The 21,053-nt window shown below is 38.6% G+C and overlaps 1 protein-coding gene and 1 long non-coding RNA gene across 10 annotated transcripts in view; one reads left to right on the plus strand and one right to left on the minus strand.

Annotated features, from left to right (window-relative positions):
- Positions 1-21,053, minus strand: part of LOC125762290 (semaphorin-1A-like) — a 161,968-nt gene that overhangs the window by 42,765 nt on the left and 98,150 nt on the right. For all 9 annotated transcript variants that reach the window (XM_049424213.1, XM_049424208.1, XM_049424206.1 and 6 more), the window contains one exon: positions 3,833-3,935. In XM_049424213.1, coding sequence (XP_049280170.1) covers positions 3,833-3,935 — 103 coding nt within the window. The remainder of the gene's footprint in view (positions 1-3,832; positions 3,936-21,053) is intronic.
- On the plus strand, positions 3,943-19,586 carry LOC125762335 (uncharacterized). The gene is made up of 2 exons (XR_007418203.1): positions 3,943-9,131; positions 9,361-19,586. It is a non-coding gene; the product is annotated as an uncharacterized LOC125762335 (long non-coding RNA).

The raw sequence follows: 21,053 nt of genomic DNA on the forward strand, positions 1-21,053 counted from the left end.
AGGCTATTAATGATGATTTGCGATTAAATGTAGACAAACACAAATCCTTTCAACGTGGAACACTATTTTACACCATGGAATGATTTCTGTCGAAGAATATAATTGCTTTCAAAGATCAACTTCAAAGTAAAGTACATGGTCACTAAATTACCAGTCGTTATTTGATACTTTTGTAGGAGCTAATGACTCCTTAATTTAAAAAATACTCACAACTAAATATTAAACTGTTGTATTTATAAAATACTAACAGCTTTATATTCCTTTTTTTAACAAATTGTGTTGGAGTTTAAATTGTTTTCCATTCATTCAGTTATTTCTTTGTCCAGGAAATAGGCCGCAACGAGTATTTCGTGTACGGTTTAGTTTAAGTAATCTCAAATTTCAAATATTTACAATAAATATCGTAAAGCCTCGAAAAATTCCTCGGTTACATAAACAAAAAAAAACATTATCTTTAAAACATCAATAGTCAATAGCCTTCCTTTAATGCTTTGAAAATTCACCTCTAATCAACCTCATATCAGACAAGTGAACTTAACAACAATAGTTTGTACCTTTTTCTCTGTAGATTATTTTCAAATTAATAGTTTGAACACTACAGCATGATCACAATCTCGTATGCATTTCCCGAAAAACGGGCCCCATTTCGAACAAATCTCGGCACGGTAAGCACATTCCACTTTCGGTACTACACACTTATCCGCATTTCACTCTTCAAAATGGCTACTACTGCGTCGTCAACGGGTCAGCGGAGATTGGACAGCATCACCTGTCAAGTGCGACCGACCAATCCGATCCATTCGCCTTTCGCCCAGATGTGCTGCAGCTCCGCATCAAAAGGCTCGAAGGAATTCCATTTTAATGTCGGCATGTTAGTGGCAAACGACAGGACAAAGCGCCACCTTCAAATCTGCAACACCCCACACCTCTGTGACGGCCGTTGATTTCAATTCAACTTTCCTTTGAGTGCGTGTCAGAAGCGAGTGCCTGATTGGGGATATCCGAACGTCTCTTACTGTTCCTTCCCTCGCCGGCATGAGATCCACACACACACACATCAGTGAAGAGTGGTTGGTTTTGGATTTTGATGAGTCTACCCTTCGATCCTGATGTCGGAACGGGTTTGCGAATCCCCCTGATACTGTGGCATTCCGATTGCACATTCCTTGTCCGCTCGACACATTGCAGATGCACAGACGCCGAAAAGTGCACCGGAATGCTACCTGCTTAACCACAGTCCCCCCTCCCTACACGTCTTTCGGTCTTTAAAGGATTCAATACCAACCCGCAACGAGCTTGCTCTGGGTGCAACTTGGGAACGTACAAAAGCTCCCATAGCGTTCAAATGTGAAATAGTTAATGGTGCGAATCGAAACTACTGCTGCCGACTGCTTCGCTGCTGGCAGCCATCATATGCAAACATTAGTTATGCATAGTGCGTTTTGCAGTTGCAGTGTGTTAGACGTATTGCGGGGGTATTCATGACGGTACCTCAAAAACGGAAAGAACGTTTTCTTGCAGCTGGCTGAAAACTTTTAGACAAACTAGTGGAGGAGATCTCACCGACTGGAGTAGCGTACCATCGGCATGAACGTAAGCCAGGCATCATTTCATTCATACTCGTTTTATCATCTTCCTTTATTCTTCAATCATACATTTTTCACGACCAAATGCAACCAAACAATGGATTTACTATGAAGCGAATTTTAAACGTGAAATTTCTTTAGCATTTAAATGGGATATGACGGCTATGTGCATATTCTGTAAGGAACACATATGTATAGGAACCCAAAGGAACAGTAAGAATTTAACGAAAATAATTCGATATTGATTCATTTCGTTATCGTTTCGTTATTTAAGTCTAGCTAGAAACCCAATAAATAAGACTTTTGGAAATAAAATGATTTTATTATTTTTTTTTATAAAACACAATCAACTTCAAATTAAGTGATTTATTCTTCATTGCTTAGAACAGCATCGTAATTATGGTGTTCTTGAAATTGTTGTTTAATCTTCACCGAAAGAGAAAAAGATACAATATAACACAATACAATGTTTTAATCGTTGATCGATCTTAAAGAGATTTTTTATTTAAACTTGACAAAAGCTTAAGTGATGTAGCAACGCTGGTCACTACATGGAGTATAAAGGCTTATTTTTTTCGTTCTATCAAAATACCATGAAGGAAAAACTTTGTTTAACTTCCACGTAACAAACGCTAAACCACCAAACGAAGAACAAAACTTTAGCAAAAGTGTGAGAATGTATGTGTATCTTTCCCTTTCTTATCGACTGTTCTTAAGCTTTACGGAAACTAGAAGCCAATCGAGTATGCAAACAATGTGAAACTGGAAGCAAATTGCATTATACCAGAAAATCTTTCATGGGAATGTACGAATAGAAGATCACCACATTAGAACATTTTTCCTCATGTGTGTGTGCGTGTTGCAATCAGCAGTACGATGTCGTCTCGCTCGTGGCCGGAAACGTTCGCAAGGTAGCGGATGCACATCATCCTTGCAATCCAATCCAATCAGTCTGTATTACCCTTTCGGTACAAACTATATGAAAAAACCACCCCCAGCGAATTTCCACGTACGTTTGTGCCTACAATCAGTAAAGAGCCTGCCTGGGGATATGAAAGGTGAAACAAATGACGGCATAAATGAACTTTCAAAATCAATTTGCTTTATTAAATAACCTAGAAAAAAGTGAGTTTTTTACAATTTTTCTGTCGTATAAGCAAAAAAAAGGGTTGTTAAATATAATTATCTTGCAACAATATGTGTGATTTATTGCAGCTTGATAAAATTTTAGCATGTTACTACAGTGGAACGCCGATTATCCGTGGTCTTCGGGACTTAGCCTTTGCCGGATAAGCGAATATCGCGGATCATAGGCACATAACTCTCTTTATTGATATATAATTATCTTTAGTGTAGGTGGTTTTTTTTTTCAAAAGCAAAAAGTTATTTTTCTTAGTTACACGATGCAAAATAAATCGGTTCTGTTTGGTCGAACTTGAGCAAATTGTATCATTCCCTAATGAGATTTTAATTTCCTGCCATCATCGGTTTTGCAATTCATATGTGAATTCATCTTTGAAACTGTCATTTCCGAGCTGCACGGATGATAGGACAGCAGGATAAAAGGTACTCAGATAATCGGCACTTCTCCGTATTTTGATCGTCACAATCATTAAACTAGTGAATTAATGTTGGCTTTAATTAATGCTTAGATACTTTGGAATTATGGGTGGCCCGGTGGTGTATGTGCCTAAACTGCTCTAAAACATAAGAAATACACTGTACGCTCAGGATATTGTGAGTAAATGTTTTAAACATAAAACACGGTTGAAAGGTGCAATCTCCATCTTTATCAACGATTTTAATTAATTGTCATAAAAAGATCTTTCATAATAAGCAAACCATAGTCTAAATCGAAAATCTTCCCATTCAGCTAAAATCTTCTTAGCATTAAGAACTAGAATTGACTGAACTAAATTAACGTCATTTATCTAAACGGTAGAATTTTACCGAAAGGTTAAAGAACCTCGAAGGGAGCAAAGCATCAAAAAGGTTCAGATCATCTTACGGCATAACATAAAATTTAAACCGTTCTCAACTCATAAATCGATTTTTTTTTCGTTCGATTCGATCGACGAAAGCCGATAGTGCCCACACGCTGACTTTACCATCGTTATAGTCCAGCATCTTTCACTGTTATAACGCTTCTCTCTATCGCATTCTTCTTACCTTACCTGGCATTCGAGAATGCAACGGGTGAAAGTGGAATACATAATGTGATCGTAAAACTAGCTCTCACTACTTACCGTGCACCCACTAGCAGATTGTTGCTGTTCGGATCGCGTAGCACCAGCTTGAAATAATCGTTCGTCGATTCGTTTCCCTGGAATCGAAGGTACTCCTTGTCGGCTGGAAATGAAATAGAAAACATAAAAAAATGCATAAATTAATATTCACTCGCTGGTTAATCGGAGCTAGGGATGAAAGATTTTTTTCTTGCTTCCCTTTACACAAACTTCGGTATGGAGAGAATGATAGAAATTAGAACAAAATTGAGATCAAACTCTCAAGTTATGCTTCGGTCAACGATATAATCGCTCGCTGCGAAAACAACCACAGATCATTTCAATCTGATGTATTTAAATTTTTCCAACATACTATTTCAATAATAAATGTGTCAATCATATCTCATACTATTATCTAACTAACCGCCAATGGTTCTTAAATTTGCATTCACCATCAAACTTTTGCCACAGCATGATTCTTTTACGAAGCAACAACATTTCAAAAGCATAACATCAATCAGCCCCCGGAAGCTGTCGTTGGCAACAAAAATAAACTGTTTATAACCAAAAACGGAACTAAACAGCTAGTAGCTACAGAGTAAAATAGAACACAAAAAAGAGTACAATCACGACACACATGGTCAAGCGTGGCGAAAAACATCAAACCATTTTTCATCCCACATCGCAAAACGAGCGTTTCGATAGTGATGTAACATCTCACCGGATGCCATTTTCATCCTTTCCGCCATCCTGGTTTAATGGGGAACAAATCCTTCTGGATGGATGAAAAAAGACAACAAATAGTTCCGTCTTCCATTGCCGTCCATTTTCCGCTCACACAACAGGCTTTTGTGCACACATCGAGTCGCTGCTTTTAAAACTTGGACATCAAAGGCTGAAAAAGGAAGTTGGAAGTAAAAGCTTTACTACAGCAGCATTCCTGCAATAGAAACAGAGCCGAGACGTGGTACCGCCGAGACCATGTCTAGTCAAAGTTCCGTTCTTCTGCAGCCAATACAAGTGTGTTTGTGTACAGTCGATAAATCTTTGACATCGATTCTACCCGTAGCTTCGCTCACTTCCTCTGTCCCAATCCACAGCCAGTTGGTAACTGTGCCACAAAACCCAGCAGAACTAACCGATTACAGAATGCAAACAGCGTTCAAAATGGTAAACGATCGGTAATTTATCAGTCAAATCCGGACGGTACGAAAATCGACATGTTTGTTTTATTAACTCTAGGGTCCTCTTTCACCGGTTCAGGTTTACACGTGCGGAAGTCAAGTTTTTGGGGGAGAAAATGCAAACATACCGCAAATAAGAAACACACGGGTAAACCGGGAATGGCAACCACGCACCACAGTAACGAGCGTAAGGAGTTGTTTGGGGATGAATTTTTTGTTTCTTTCGTTTGCAGCCAGGATGATAGATTTTGGCTTGTGGCGCACAGTTTAACATCAATATTGTACCCGGTTCCGGACGAGATGTTGTGTCGCAGTAACGACGAACGGATTCTCACACCATGCGAAAGTTTTCGTTTGACGTGAAGCAATATTAAGCAGCAAATGCGATGGCTTTGTAGACGATAGAATAAACATCAAAAACTTAATCTAATGCATGCCATAACCACTGCAGACGAGTGATTTATTATAGTTTGCAAAAAATGGGCCAGCCAGCCTCCTCCAGCAAGACAACTAATGTAAAGCTCTTACTTCAACTTCTACGAGTTCTGAACTTTACTACATTTAATTCAAATACCGATTTAATACTACACAATAAAACATATCCTATACCACAATTGCATAATGATATGAAGAACACAAATCCAAATAAATAAATAAACCAATGGTTACTTGACATTAATTGAAGTTGACTGTTACATTGATCTTTGTGTTCCATTTTTTTAGCGACTTCATCACTTAACTTAGTGAAAATTAATTTAGTCAAATGACCCATGAAATCAACACGATGGTGCATTAGTCTTAACATCACACCCGATTACACCTGTTCAAACCCAAAGCATTATTCAACAATTCCTCGGTTCAGCAATCACAACCATCGAACCATTACAACATAAATTTTACTTTTTTTTAACATCACTGACATAATATTAATCGATTAGGGTGTTTCTATTGCTTAATGTAGATCGATTTTTTTTGAGGATTGATAAGAAAAGGATTCCGAGAAGAAGGTACCAGATATATGTTCTGAACAATTAACGAATTAAAAATGATTTTTTCAGCTTTGTTCCGCATTTCAATCGTTACCAATTAAAAACCTTCACAACATCAGCATAAAATTATAGTAATACAGGCGTCCTCCGAGTTACGACCCTCTCGATATGCGACGATTCGCAGATACGACGATTTTGATCCGGACAGTTGACAGTTGTTATTTTGCCCAAATTAACAGTATTTTTTAATTTTCAACGGTAACCGTTAAAAAATCATGGTCTTCACTGATAATAGAAACGAAGTTGTTGGAATAAACTTATACATTCTCGATAAATATTTTAAAGCAATATTGAATAGATATTGGAAAGATTAATTACTATACTACAACATGTATAAAACTGAGCGAAATAATTGAATAAAACTTTCAACTCTCTACGTATGGTTATAAACAATATATTCTCGACTTACGACGATTTCGACTTACGCCTTGCTTCGGGCTGTTTTTTCGGTACCAAATACATGGGATACGCCTGTACTATATGAAAAGGATCAATTGGAATGAAGTAAAGATCGTTGGATCAAAGTTTGGCTCACGGACAAACATCGCCAACAACATTCGACACACATTCAAGTACGACCCAGACATTGAATATTCGACTCATCCTTAAGTGGTCATCGGTGCAATTAACAATGAAAATCCACTTTATCAAGAGCTCAAAATTATATTAGAATCAGGTGAGATGCGTTAAACTTCATGAGAGATTTGTTCCTACCGCTACATCCTTTGAAGAGTGTTCTTACCGACACATTATTGAGAGTTTCTAATTAATTCTTCTGCAATGTCAAGAGTTGTTAAGGAAATAATTGTTATGTGAATACTAAGCATAATAAATATCCAATGGAAGACATTCATAACAAAACATATTTTGAGAGGAAAAGTTAGGTTTTTGCGGGGTAAGCTGGTTACTGCTTAATAAAATAAAGAAGCACTTCAAATCTGGATATGGAGCACTTCGTAGATGGAAAACTTATAGACACGAACCCTGAAGCAACAGTTATCAATAAGGAGTTATCAGTGTCCAATATTCCATACGTTATCTTATTGTAAATGGAATGTACCTACTAAATGACACAACTTTCTAACAGCAAGTATCAGCCTGGTCGCTGAAATGTATCATCAGATCAAACCCTTATGGACATTATTGAAAACTGCAATACCATCTTCTAAATATACCTGCTGCTAACAAGATATGCAAACCGTACAAGCGCTGTTTGAACAAGAGCAAGAATGAAGATCGATCGGGCTTACACGGTACGCATTAGGCATGCATAAAGACACACGGATAAACCTCGGTCGGTTCTCAACCGATGCTCAACTAAGAATCAACACAATCTTGCGGACAACTGTGCCGGTACGGCTAATTGCAAGAAACCGGACCATATAATGTGTCAAAACCATTATTAATCCCCTTTACATCACCGTCGTAGCGGAAGGAATCGAAGAGTAAAATCCACCCCCGTAAGTGCTTGTATCGCTCGAGTGCTGGTGGTGCTTATCTGGTGGTTTTGGTACCGAACAGCATAATTTGTGATTTATGATGGGCAGTATGAGTAATTGAATGCGTTACTCAAATTAATGGTACCAGCAACCACATGGCGAGTATAGTAAATTCCGATTTGTGGTTAGAATGGCATTATAATCTCATGCGGTTGTAAAAGTTTTCGCAATTAGCTCATTGTTTGCATTTATTTTCATTTAAATATATTTGCGACATTAGCATTACAATATCACATCGATATTATTACGTATTTAAATATTTTTCAAAAAATCTCAAATATCTCAAAAACACGGATGCACCAAACAAAATTAGGCCAACGACCACGTTCAAGGTCGTCAGGGGAAAGTATCGCGCATAATAGCAATAACAAAAAATCCCCCATGAATCATCGAAGTCACTGACCTAAATTCTTTCGACAAATACACAAAACACAAAATGTCTCCTTCTACATGCTCTTCTTCATCTTGAGAAAAGGTACCAACACATTCTTCTTTACGCAGGCGCGTGTACTTCGCACATAGTTTACCTTTTTACACAACATTACTTCATCATGGGCTCGTCCAAGTAAGATAACGTGCACATACCTTTTTTCTGTGCAAGCCCTTTACATGCGGACTGGCTTAAGAAACCGCTAAGGTAGTAAAGGTACGTTTGTATAGGTAATCTCAGGCAAGTTCATGGACATGCGTGACCATCAAGTGGCCATGTATAAGTGACTTTATATCGAAGAATTGGAGGTGTACACGGTATGACTCATGTTTCGCTCTTTGTCTGCAGAGCATTCACAATGGCAGGAGAAACATGTTTGCACAGTGCTTGAAATAATTTTATAATTTCTTGCAAAAAAAATTCAAAAAAATTATTGCAATACGATTATTTAGAAGAATATTTGTAAAATCATACAATATTTAGCAATAGATTAACTCCATAAGAATTCCAATGAACATTGCGATAAACATTCGTAATGATTGGTCGAATACATGTCGACTTTTGAGCTTTCAACCATTCACTTTCAAGCCATTCGAAATGTAAAACAAAACTGTCTAACTTAGGCAGAAACTAAAAACTTGTATTTATTAAATAACCTTATTAATATTTTATTACAATTTTTAAAACACAAAATCACTTCAAGGAAGATTTTAAATATGCATCACAAAACGTTCTCAACATCGTAGTTTGCTTTCCGATTGGTTTCATAAGTTTCCATTTAATGCGGTAAACTTTAGCATGCATGGGACGTATTAGCTTGTTTTGGAATTTGTTTGTGTTTGGAATTTCGTACAAGTTCTGTCGTACGACACTGGCTTCAACTACACCACCGACCGGCTACAGAATTCGGGATGATATTTCATATACAGCAACATAATGAGGTATTACTTTAAATGTTAATCCGATAGGAGAAAAGGATTGCAAAACGGAGCAAAACATACGCACCTCACTGTTGCTTAGCCGGTTTACACACTACGACATCAAACTTCACACTTTGCTTGTGAGTGTGTGCCCTTTGCGCACCTGAGCTTACGAAGCAAATCGCAAGCAGACCGTGCGGCATTATGTTGGAAGCAGTTATTGGACATGGAACAGAAGGTAAGATTCGCGCAGTGCCGGCTTTAAAACACGTTTAATCCTGTTTTCTTCAACGATCGTGCGTGGAACAAAGCGATATTTCGCCAACGGAGAAGACTGTTCCGTGATCGAAGTGATATAGTGAACTTTGTTTAAAAGATACTACTTAACTACAAGTGACGTTACATTGGCGGCTAATGTTGTTCCATGTGTTGCTTTGCTTTGTGTCGTTCATTTCATTCTCCCTCAGAACTGCGATCGCGAGTTTGTGAACGTGAATGACCGGTCAAAATTGCTGACTGAGCCAACCAACCGATGCAGTGGGTGCTGCGACCCTAGTGACGAAATAGCAAGCAGGCCCGGCTGACAACGGGAGACCTCAAAAGTATCACGCCACTACACGTCCTACACCAATACCGTCGAAAGCTGAAAAGCGCATTACTCAACATGGCCTGGCCTGTTGTTGTAAAAGACCTGATGATGATGATGCGCTGCGATCTTGGAGGACTACTGGAGATCATACTAAATATATGGTGTTGCATTTTTCAAAAGGCCGCTATACAGCTTCTATCCGAGCAACGAATTGATCATGGAGGAGGCGGAGGAGAGGAATCCAACATCGCCGGATTGTGCCTGCTGTGAATAAAGTTGCATCAGACTTCAAAAGCCTTCCAGGCTGAATAAAATGAACAAACCCGCACGATATTGAACACAGTAAAAATAATATATACGCGTATGTTGTACTACGAGAGAATGATAAACGATAATGTAATACATTAATTGATTTTTATGAAATAAAACGATATGTATATCAAATAAATAAAATACAATAATACGCATTAGTTTGATCTGGAATCGCACGATAAACATGATGACAAGATTTTTTACTTGAACGATAGAACACGCGATCGATACAGTCACTTATTATTATCAATCATAATCTTTTTTATCTACAAAAATACAGATTATCCAACAATCTTTACCGGTGTGGGACGTTCCCAACATTCACCATAGGCACATTTTGTTCTATCACAACTCTTTTCCTGCAAAATTTGTCTCGTTATTAGCTAAAGTAAATTTTTATTATATGCATTTCATTTACATTTTTGCGCAAGTTCTTTAACTATGGGTAAAAATTGATCAAAATAGTTAGACTCGTTTTTAAAAGGAATCAAAACCTGTTTGTCGTAGGACACGTCATGAACGTCGTGGCAAAACTATCGACGAGACAGGTAATGTACTCCTGAACTGTATACGACTCGTTGTAACCAAATGAGAGGGGATATGATAGAAGTTAACTGGATGAAACATAAAAAACATAAGCGGAAAGAGGATTAGACACGTCAGATATACAAAAAAGTATAGTTTTGCATTGAAAACGTATAGCACAAAGCATAAACTCGATGATCGGATGATCTTTTCTTTAAACCCCAGACGATCCGTTATAAATATTTGGTTCGATTTCGGTTACCGTCCGTATGGAGTATTAGGAAGTCAGTCTTGCAAAAAATCTGAAGCCCTTTTCGCACCATACGAAGTATGTTATGAAATGGGTATTCTATATCACTTTTAAAATGTTTAAAAAATGCAAAATGTTTCGTAGATTCAAATGCAAAAGGTTTAGTAGAAAAAACTCCTAACAGCCAGTAAATTTAGGTTCTGTTATTAAATCAGCTAAGCTTTCCTTTCTACTGACTGTCATCTTAAGTGATTTAAATGCTCACTTAAACACATATGCAGCATGCTTCAGTAAAGATTTGAGGTCTTTTGTTGAACAATTTATTGGAACAAATAACAAATCAACAACAAATTATTTATGAGAAAAAGAGGAATTGGGAATTATAGTAAGGAAATATTCGAAATTATTTAAAACAAATATGTAGAATGAAAATTGGAACAAAAATCCTCAATCCTGTTAGCAATTTTATTTAGTTTATATCATTAGCCCTGAAGTAATCCTACAGCAATTCCAAAGAGACTTTATTTTAGCTTGAAAATTTTGCAATTGACATGTACTCTCTTCACATGATGGATTAATTACTTTCATAACACGTACGAAGGGATAGCATGGTGAATCTAATACAAACGAACTTCAAAGATGGAAACAACCACCGTGAAAGGACAAATTCGTTTTAAGCTTCTTAGTCGGTTAATCCTCGCATCGCATCTTATCTAGAACATGATTGCAAGTAAATGGAAGCGGTGACACTTGAGGCGTTAGATCTCAAACCAAGCCCACACCTAGGGTTTGCTTTCCGTTCACTACTTTCCACCGTACCAAGCGCTACAACGAATGATTCTAATCGAATAAATTTGAATAAAATTAATTAAACCCCGAACATAATCATTGCGAAACAATGGTCCTAAAAATTACCACCATTTCTCACGGAACCACCCCGCCATTTCGGTATCATTCCCTTTCCATCGTTCAACGCACTCGTGGAAAAGCAGGGCGAAAGTGATGATGATGGTGATGATGACGATGATAGGAAAATGCGCGTTCACATTCGTACCTCGCGGATGAATTTTACTGTCGGTTCTAACGGAAGTAAATACAGCCGATTGCAATATAGGGGACCTCACACATACACACATAAAAGGAGTCCGGAACTGGCAGGAACGGTCGATGCCTCGCAGACAAAGCGTTTGAGAGCACGGATGATGATTATGATTATGGGATGCCGGGGTCGTCGTCCCCGGTGGACCAAGGGATCAGCGGTACAGCCGGCACGTCGCGATGTATACTTTGCCCGTTTTCCCGTGCTCACTCCATTTCCCGAAAAGGAAGTCCCTCGAGCGGGTTGAATAAGAGATAAAACTGATGATTATGTCCTGACAGTGCCGTGACAGGGCTCACGGGAACCGGGGGCCCAGATCATCCGGCCGGCTCGTCTCGTTTGCTCGTTACTAATGGTTGGATGATCATCGCGTCCTGCACATTCCGCATTCGTTTTACACCCGGGACACAAACCCCCTAGCTGCAAATCGACTGCTTTTGCGCTGACGTTGACCGCCGCGTGGGATTAACGGGTTTAAAATATTCATCACCGACTGCATTCATCGAATCGGGATATGGTAAAAGGATGTGCTCGATGGCAAGGGTTTGGGCATGCACTTTAAGCTAAAGAGAAACCATTAGATCTATCTCCTGTGGGAGAAAATATTAATGTGCAAAAACAAACAAAACAAATCATAACAAAGAGAAGCGGCTCATTGTTGAGAAACACTGCAATATCTCATGAAATAAATGTTATTGTTTCACACACAACGTCCCTAAAAACAATGTTATTTGATTTATGTTTTGGGACACTAAAACCTAAACTGGAGTGAGATTTCTGGGGTTCCTTCACCTTCATTAACCCGTTGCAAGATAGTCAGTTCTGCGTACGTGGATACTGTCCTGTGGTGTAAAATCGACGCCTCGAAGACACATACCTATGGGTTCAACAAATATTTCATTTTACAATTGAATAATAAATGATAGTGCAATTGTAGAAACCACATTTATCATTTAACTATTCCTATATTTTTTTCCTCAACAACTATTTGTTTAGATATTTGGATTCTAGGAGATATTTTTTTATGTTGATTTTAGGTAAGAAAATGGCAATAGGCTTGAAGAAATTCTAATAACAGCTTCAAAAATTTGTATGATAAACTATTTCAAATAGTATTAAATTTTGTGTATTCTGGGGATAATATGATTACGAACGGATACAATTATTAGCGATGGTGAGTTTTTGTAACATTGACAAATAGATTTTCCAGACGAATACTTAACGAGAGAAACACCACAAAACTAGAAGTTGGGAATATTCTTCAATCTCAAACAAAATTACTCACACACTTAAATGTGTATGATGCTGGGCATGTAAATTGTTCACTTAAACCATTCAAAGAACATAGCGAGGTAACCCATCCGTTCTCTTCCGTTTACGCCCTTTTGCATGGTGAAGGGTGAATGGCCTCTGTTTTTGAAAATGCACAATAAAAGTGATAGGGGAATATGTTTACCCGGAGGGAAAATTAAACTCTACACCCCTTCCTAAGCCGTTCCGCTCGATTGTTACGCCCGCAGGACAACAGACAAACACAAATGTCCTCCGAAAAGTAGAATAATATTCCACTATCCAATTCCAGCCTAATTGATTAGAACGCTGCACCCGGGTGGACCAATTTGCGAGAGTAACTTGCTGGGGGAGAGACCAAAAAGGTGTTACTTCGTACATTTATGGGTTTGTCATGTAGTGCCGGCCACTTTATTCAACGCAATTTCGACAGATCGTTGTACAGTCGTGTTCGTCTCCTTTTTTTTCTCCACAATGTGTTTGCCATACTGCTGTTTTCCATTATCGTGAAATGGTGTGTTGACAACAAGCCCCCGGATTGTGAGGATTGGAGAAACCTGGAAACATGGTCAGCAAAACAAGGAGAAGCTAGTTTGTGCCACTGTTGAAAGTTTTTCCCCTGTGAACAAGTCGTCAGTTTGGATGATGGCTGAAGCAAGACAGAAACAGAAGTAACTTTTCTAGTTCCACCCAGAATAAAAAACCCAAGCTGCAGCTGGCAATTCTTTGACATTTGATTTTGCCTTTTACTTGCATCCTCTTTCGCGGGTCGAGGTAGAAAACATCATAAACACCTTCAAAGTCTCGGTGGTGTGCTAACCAAAACGGAATTACTCTAGCAAACTCGCTACACCGCAAGGACTTTCATGAAGAGCTGCAAACCACTGAGCACCAGTACCAATGTTCGCTCAATCGCATACCCAAGCAGGGGGACAAACTCTTTCAAAACGCGTTGCGTCGATTCGCGGTGGGCAACAAACCGAACAAGGATTATCCTGAAAGCCATGATCAAATGAATAATAGAAAGTACATACAACATACAATCATCAAATAGTGACACCGTCGGGATATAATGTGGACCCGTATATTGAAAAACAGAAGGGATAAAATAAATAAAACACACAACTATAGCCTAAGGTTTAGCAACTGTCGGAAATAGACGCCTAAAGGCAAGTAATGGGCTGAGAGAATCATTCTCCGAATACCATCTGTTCCAATACGTGTTGCGGTCTTGAAATGGTTGCTGCAAAGCGTATTGGTTGACTAATGTTCGAATGTTCTTGGTCGGCAAGTTGGGTTGGTTTTTTACCCAAAAAAATAATCGCCTCAACGCTCTATGTCGACACGAATCAAGAAAAGAAACTTTTCATGCGGAGGTGTAGCAATTTTACAATTACTTTAATTACCCGTATATTTCCAGTTGTTGTTCAACTTGGAGGAAATTTTATAAAATTTAAAAGCAAAACTCACGATGTTGAAATAACCTATGATTGTGTTTAAAAAAAAATCAATGTTAATCCCTGAATAATCGTAGAATTGGCGATTAGCACTTGTAATTACGTTAGGTTTAGGACAACAATATTTTCCTGTGATAAATAAGGTTTGTATACACTGTGCAGTTATTTACGATAAATTTTTCAGTAGTTTTTACATTTTATGTTATGCCTTACAAAACAGAAAAAAAATAATACTACAAGAAGGGATGTCAGAAATTCGGGAGACACTACATTTTATTATTCAACGATCACTATCAAATATAATGCCCCGAGGCAACGACGGTTAAAGATTTCCTCAGAACTCAAAATCTCAGAAACTCACCAGTGGTTTTGAGTTATTTGCGTTTTGAGGATCCTTGAATACCTTTAATGAATACATTGAATACATTTGATTGTTAAAATATTTATTTACATTCTCAATCTTAAAACAAAATTTGATCAAAAAAACTTTCAAACAAAGATAACAATTACATAAAATACATAGCATTTGTCACACACTGTTTGTAGTCGCTGACGAAAAGAGAGGCAACATGGCCGTCATGACTGATTGTTTTTGAGACCATATTTGAGGAAAACCTCAAATGGCCATGTGGATTTTGGTTTTGAGACGGTTTTTGAGGGATTTGAGTGAAGCTTTAGGAAAGTTTCAACTATCGTGGGCACCCGGCTTAACATTTCAATTAGAGAAGTACATCCTAAAACTAAAACCTGTTGTGTGTAAAGACCTCCAAAAAAAGAGCTAAAAAGTAAACAATATCGAACAAGAAACACATTTAAAAAGTAATTTAACATAATTCTTGTTTCAAACTTCCGTAAACTGTCATATTTAAATATAAAATACACCTATCGCTCAAACCATTCGAATGCGATAAACTCATTCATGTTACGAATCCAAATTCCCCTATAATGTCGAATGCATTCGCTTTTCTCATGACAGCCATTTTCTCGGGATACTTTTCCCGAGGTCACAATAACATACTATGCGGAAGGCTACCGAACCGACGAACTGCCGGGGTTTTGTAGTTTGGTATGGTTTGATTGCCGGTTTGATTGATATCTCCCGGTGCACGTGCATTCTGAATGGAAAAGATGCTTTGCTAACCCCACCTATTGAGGGACGGGAATCAATCGAACGTAACATGAAAGGATTGGATATGGATCTCCGATCTCTACTCCCTTTGCATCTCGCATCTACCACATATGGGTATGCTCCCATTGACCTCTGACCTATTTTCCCGTATTCTAAACGGACACCAAACACAAACCAGGTCTGCATTTGGCGCGTGTGTGCATCGAGTTGTGTGCAGATTATCCCACATGCACAGACAGCGGTACAACGTGCGCAATATCCCTTCTACTCACACACGCACACGCACAGTGCGCAATTGAATTGTTGCATAATTTCATTTCCAACTCGAAACCTCCGTACGGTGAAATGCAATTTGAGTGCTTTATTCGTTTCAGCCATGTGATTATCGGGACCGGGATTGCGTTTCGCATTGACAAGAAGGATGCAAACCGCATCGAGCTGCTTTCCTTACAGCACTCGACCCCGCCAGTCCATCACGGAGTGCCTTCCAGCCAGACTATGCTGGAACTGGCAATGCAATTAGAGAAAACCGCCCCGTTCAAAGAACAACAGACATTCGGGGGTGATGATGAAATGAAATCGAGAACCAAGTCCGGTGCATCGTTATTTATGTGTCGTCCCAACGGTGAGCTGAACCGATGCATGCTCTATATGGCCGTGAGTGTATACGGCCGCAAATTAATGATCGAATGGAGGATATGCTGGCTGAATATGATCCGGTCCAGGACAGGGCAGGTCATTCGACAGAACGGCAGTGGCCAAGAACAACTCGTTATTTGTGCGAGGAAAAACATTATCCAACATCTGAAACGATTATGGTAAATGCGTCCTAATAGCGATATAGGTAACATTAAGAAATAATAATACCAGGTCTAACAATCCGTATCATTTTCATTCTATATCCATGACTGAATTGGGAAAATTCTGTTATATAAAATCTTTTTTGTGAAAATATTTTACGCTTCTAATTTAACTCAAAAGAATGTTTTTTTACTTTCATACGATTGTGTTGAACGGCAGCGGAAAGCCCAAAAACGCTAGTTTTAATTAGTAAGCCGCTAACATGATTCCAAGATCTCTATTTAGCAGGTAATTGGGTCATCATGTACGATAAACCTTCGCCTCATCCCCATCGTCTAATCGCACCCCCAAAAACCACTGTTGTTACGCAATCAATGAAAGGTACACCTTAGCACGGCCTCAACAAACTGGTAAGACTTAACTACGCGAAGAAATTATTTATTCCTGGCAGGTTCATACATTTCACGCATGAAAGCTGTCTCCATTTCCCGCGCACCCAGCCACGGATCCATTTACTCCCGTATAGTTGGTCGCGAACAGGGAGCCAAAACGTGGTCAAAATCGAGGGCCCACCTTAGCTCCAACTGCTTGATTAGCTCTTGCAGGCAGCTAATTTAATCAGATCGCTCCATCACCAGGCTAGTTCAACTATCCTACGGTAGGGAACCGGTTCGACCTTTCTTATAAACCTTCCATCCGCCGTACTATGAGAAAATGATGGAAGAGGAGCTTTTCGAACAGGCGGATATTTGAGCCCTATTTTCTCCCCTCCGCTGGAAGTGAACCTTTGTTCCCGTGCGAAATGATACATCGCACTACCAGCCACATCCGGTCGGTTTTCCTGAGGTGGGGCAGCTTCCGATATCCGATGCCTTCGGGCGTGCCTGAAACCCGATTCGCCAGGATCCAGCACCAACAGGCAGACAGGCAGGCAGGCAGCGTGTCAACATTGACTAGTTGGAGCAAAATTAATGCCTGTAATTACGGAAAATTACCACAAGTAATTAACATCGCCGTGGAAAAAGGGATGAAACTGGCACACAACACTCTGTAAGGCACGTGAGCAAGAACAAAACCAGTGACAAAGTTCGAAGAAAGAAAAAGGACAGCAAAACAGCAACCGGGACACAACAAAAAAAAAACAATCGCCCAATACAAGTGTAACGCACCCCGTGCCAAAGTCGTGCACCTAACCTTAGGCATCTCATTATCTCCAACGAGTAGACGAGATAGACTGGCGGTACCATTTGCTGTGGTAATATTGATTGAGCTTTCACCATTAGAATGAACTGGCGGAGGACCACGAGCCCGTTGTTTCCCCCACCGGTTTGATCGACACGTACTGATATGCGATCTGCTGTAAGGTGGTAGCCGCGGTAGTAGTGCAGAATGTATCGGAAATGTAATTATTGACTTCCTGAAAGCACTGGCTCTAATTGATCTTGAGCGTGTATCGCTGATAACATTTTAATTTGTAGCTTAATTGTGCGTCACAAGAAATAAAACCATAAATGTAACAGAAACATAGCTGAAACAAAGCTGTTGTGAAGCGACATTGAATGAAAGAATTATCGTATCAAAAGTTTAACAATCTGGATGCAAATCATACTGACTTATAAGCAGAGGCAATAAGAATTAGTTATTAGTTATTAGTTAATAATCTTGTATGTTGAGTGACAGTGCCGTTTTGGAAAACTGAACAAATTTCTTATATATGAATGTTCCTTTCCAATTCTCACATGCCCTTTGACAATATTAGTTAAAGATATAGACGCCTTCGCACATTATAATTAAAATAAACGGCGCGGATATTGACTGGATTTGAATTACAACACTTGCACGACTTTAAAAAAAGGTGGACTAAATTTGAAGTGAGTACATTTTTGGGGACATTGCGTCGCAATAATCAATTGTGACTAATCCACTAATCGATGGATATGAAGAGCTTTCATACACATGTCCAAAAAGTTATGACATTGTCATGTATGTTTACCACATGGTCTAGAGCAGGGGTCTCCAAACTACGACCCGCGAGGCCCTCCCGAGATATCCCGAGATTGGCCCTCAGCTGTGGCTATTCCACTCAAAGCGGCCCGTCATTTAAAAAAATTGGAGGCCCCTGGTCTAGGAGCGGTCTTTCAAGGTGATAAGAAACTTTTTATCATTTTTTTTATTCAGGTACGCCGTATTGATAACGTTTTCGCAATTTTCTTAAAATTATAAACGTAGATAAAGTACAGAGCCCCCTCGAGATAGTAGCGTTCTTAGATAAAAGAGTTTTGATAAACGAATAATCACACACTACATCACTGCCCAATGTTCCCGGGGCGGGTCACATATGAGGCTCGTGAGCAGTTTCTAAAAGAGCAACCAAAAACAAAACAATTTAATATTTGTTAACAATTCAGATCCAGATAAAAGAGGATTAAATAAAACGATTTCGTTTGTCATATCCGTTTGGGAACATCAAATTTGAATATAATGCACATATATAAAATATTTGTTGATATAGAGATGTTTAAAGAGCTGGAACGGATGAATGGTTCTTCATTGAATTCGAAGGGAAAAATTGTTTTGACTTAAGAGCAATATTATAGAACGAATTAAACTCGTATCTCGAGGAACTGCTGTATTGTTTTCGCCTAAAGTTAGATTATTTAGTATCATCGTTCCTATGGTTGGCCCAAATAAGCCAACGCTGTATCAGACAAGACAAGAACAATGCCATACACCATGCTCTATAGATATCGACGATATCGAACAAAACTGACTGATATTGTGTAGAACGACTGTGTTCCATCTTGAAATGTACTTGAAAGGTGTACCAAACGCCTTGGCAAGCAGCATAGAAGCGATGTTTGATAGAGAACCCTACGAACATTGTCGTGTCTGTGAAGGATGTTCGACGGTTGATAGAGCGCTGCCTACGTGAATCAACTCCTGAGCAAAACGGTTAGAGCACTGCTGTTAAATTCGTCGTAGCTCGCGGTTCGGCATGCAATTAGAAATATTCTTACTCTTTTAAAAATCTGCTAAAAAGCTGTTTTCTGATTGATTCATCCATCAGACGAAGCTCTCGATGTTCCTTTGCGGACCGAATTAAAAGATCTCGCCTGTCACATGCAGCTCGTTGGCTGTATTATTGCCTGCATATTGCCTCTCTGCATTGTATTAATTAATCATTTCATCCGTTACAAGAGATAACTTTTTCTAACATACAATGAAACTAATTTACGTATTTAACCACAAACAGTCAAAGTGATGCCATTGTTCTTTGTGCACAAAACAACAATACATTAGAGAGTAATGTTTTATTCAACCGAGCAGAAAATAAAATAATGGAACTAGCAGCACATTATTTTTCCTGGTGGGTTCCATGCACAAAACCATCTAACAACCAGCATCCAAAACTTCAGCAACTGTAGCAGCGAGTTCTTCACATCAATCGCATGAATAATTTGTGTCAAAGTTTATGTACATTGTACAGCTTTCGTTGCTTCGTTTCTTATCACATTCCTATAGATTTAATTTATGGAATATGGAAAGCACATAGGGGCAAAATTTTATTTTCCTTTCATTTAACTGAAGCAAACCAATATAATTTGAGGGAATTCTTGTTCTTTCTCGCACTAATAATCCGCATGAAATCATAACAATGTAGAGTTGCCTAATTTTGCCGAGCTCGTGGTATGACATTAATAACAAATCGTTTCAAATAGTTGTGATATAAAAATAACATGAAATATCATAAGAAAAATAGCACGATTGGTGACGAAATGCACTAAAACCCCGTTTTTTTCTTCTTCTCTTTAACACAATAAAACAATTCGACACGTTTGTCGCACCAGCAGGACAAATGAATATGATTTATATGGCGCATGCGCTTTTTCCAGTACACACAAAACCACTATTTCCAAACCAACATGGTCTGTATGTCGTTAAGAGTTAATAGTACAAAATATAACAAAGCGACAGACAAAAGGACACTTTAAAATATGAAAAGTAAAAAAAGGAAAATCAAAACGTTTATGAACAAACATGAATTTATAAAAAAAAACTGAGATTCGAAGCGATTCTCATCAACACCAAATTCTACAAATGCTATTTCTTAAAAATGTATCACTTAATTTTACGAGAAAATATTAAAATGTTCCATTATAGGTTATACAAACAATCAATATACAAATATAAATAAATTGTATAAGCTTTGCTTAACATTTACATACAAAACTTTATTTCAAATAGAATTTTAAAAATTTCTTACGAAATCTCTTTAATTTTCCCTCGTCTAGCAAATGTTGTGCCGCACGACAGGTATAAAAAATGTAAATTATCACTCAACTACGTCGAGCCATGTCAGATCGTTAGTCAATCAGCTGTCGCTTTGGTTCGTTTCAAATCGAAAACTCAACGTAAGTTCTCTACCTCACACTAAATGCGACAACACATGCACTTTCTCGCATTCGATCCACCACATTCCATCTTTTTTGATTTCGTTTCGTGTTCGTAAAGCATTCCTTGCTATGAAAGCATTTCCACCTTCATCGCAGGACCACACCGGAATGTACTCTGTCCACAGTCACATCCAACGGAGTGGTAATTTTCGTCGCTTTTTACCAAAAAAAGGAAGGAACTTTTCTTTCCGCTATCGAACCCGACCGACCGGTCGGTTAGGGGAAGAAATCTAATCAATCATGCTCGACTCGGT

This window comes from Anopheles funestus, chromosome 2RL, assembly GCF_943734845.2.
Source record: "Anopheles funestus chromosome 2RL, idAnoFuneDA-416_04, whole genome shotgun sequence".
Lineage (NCBI taxonomy): Eukaryota > Metazoa > Arthropoda > Insecta > Diptera > Culicidae > Anopheles > Anopheles funestus.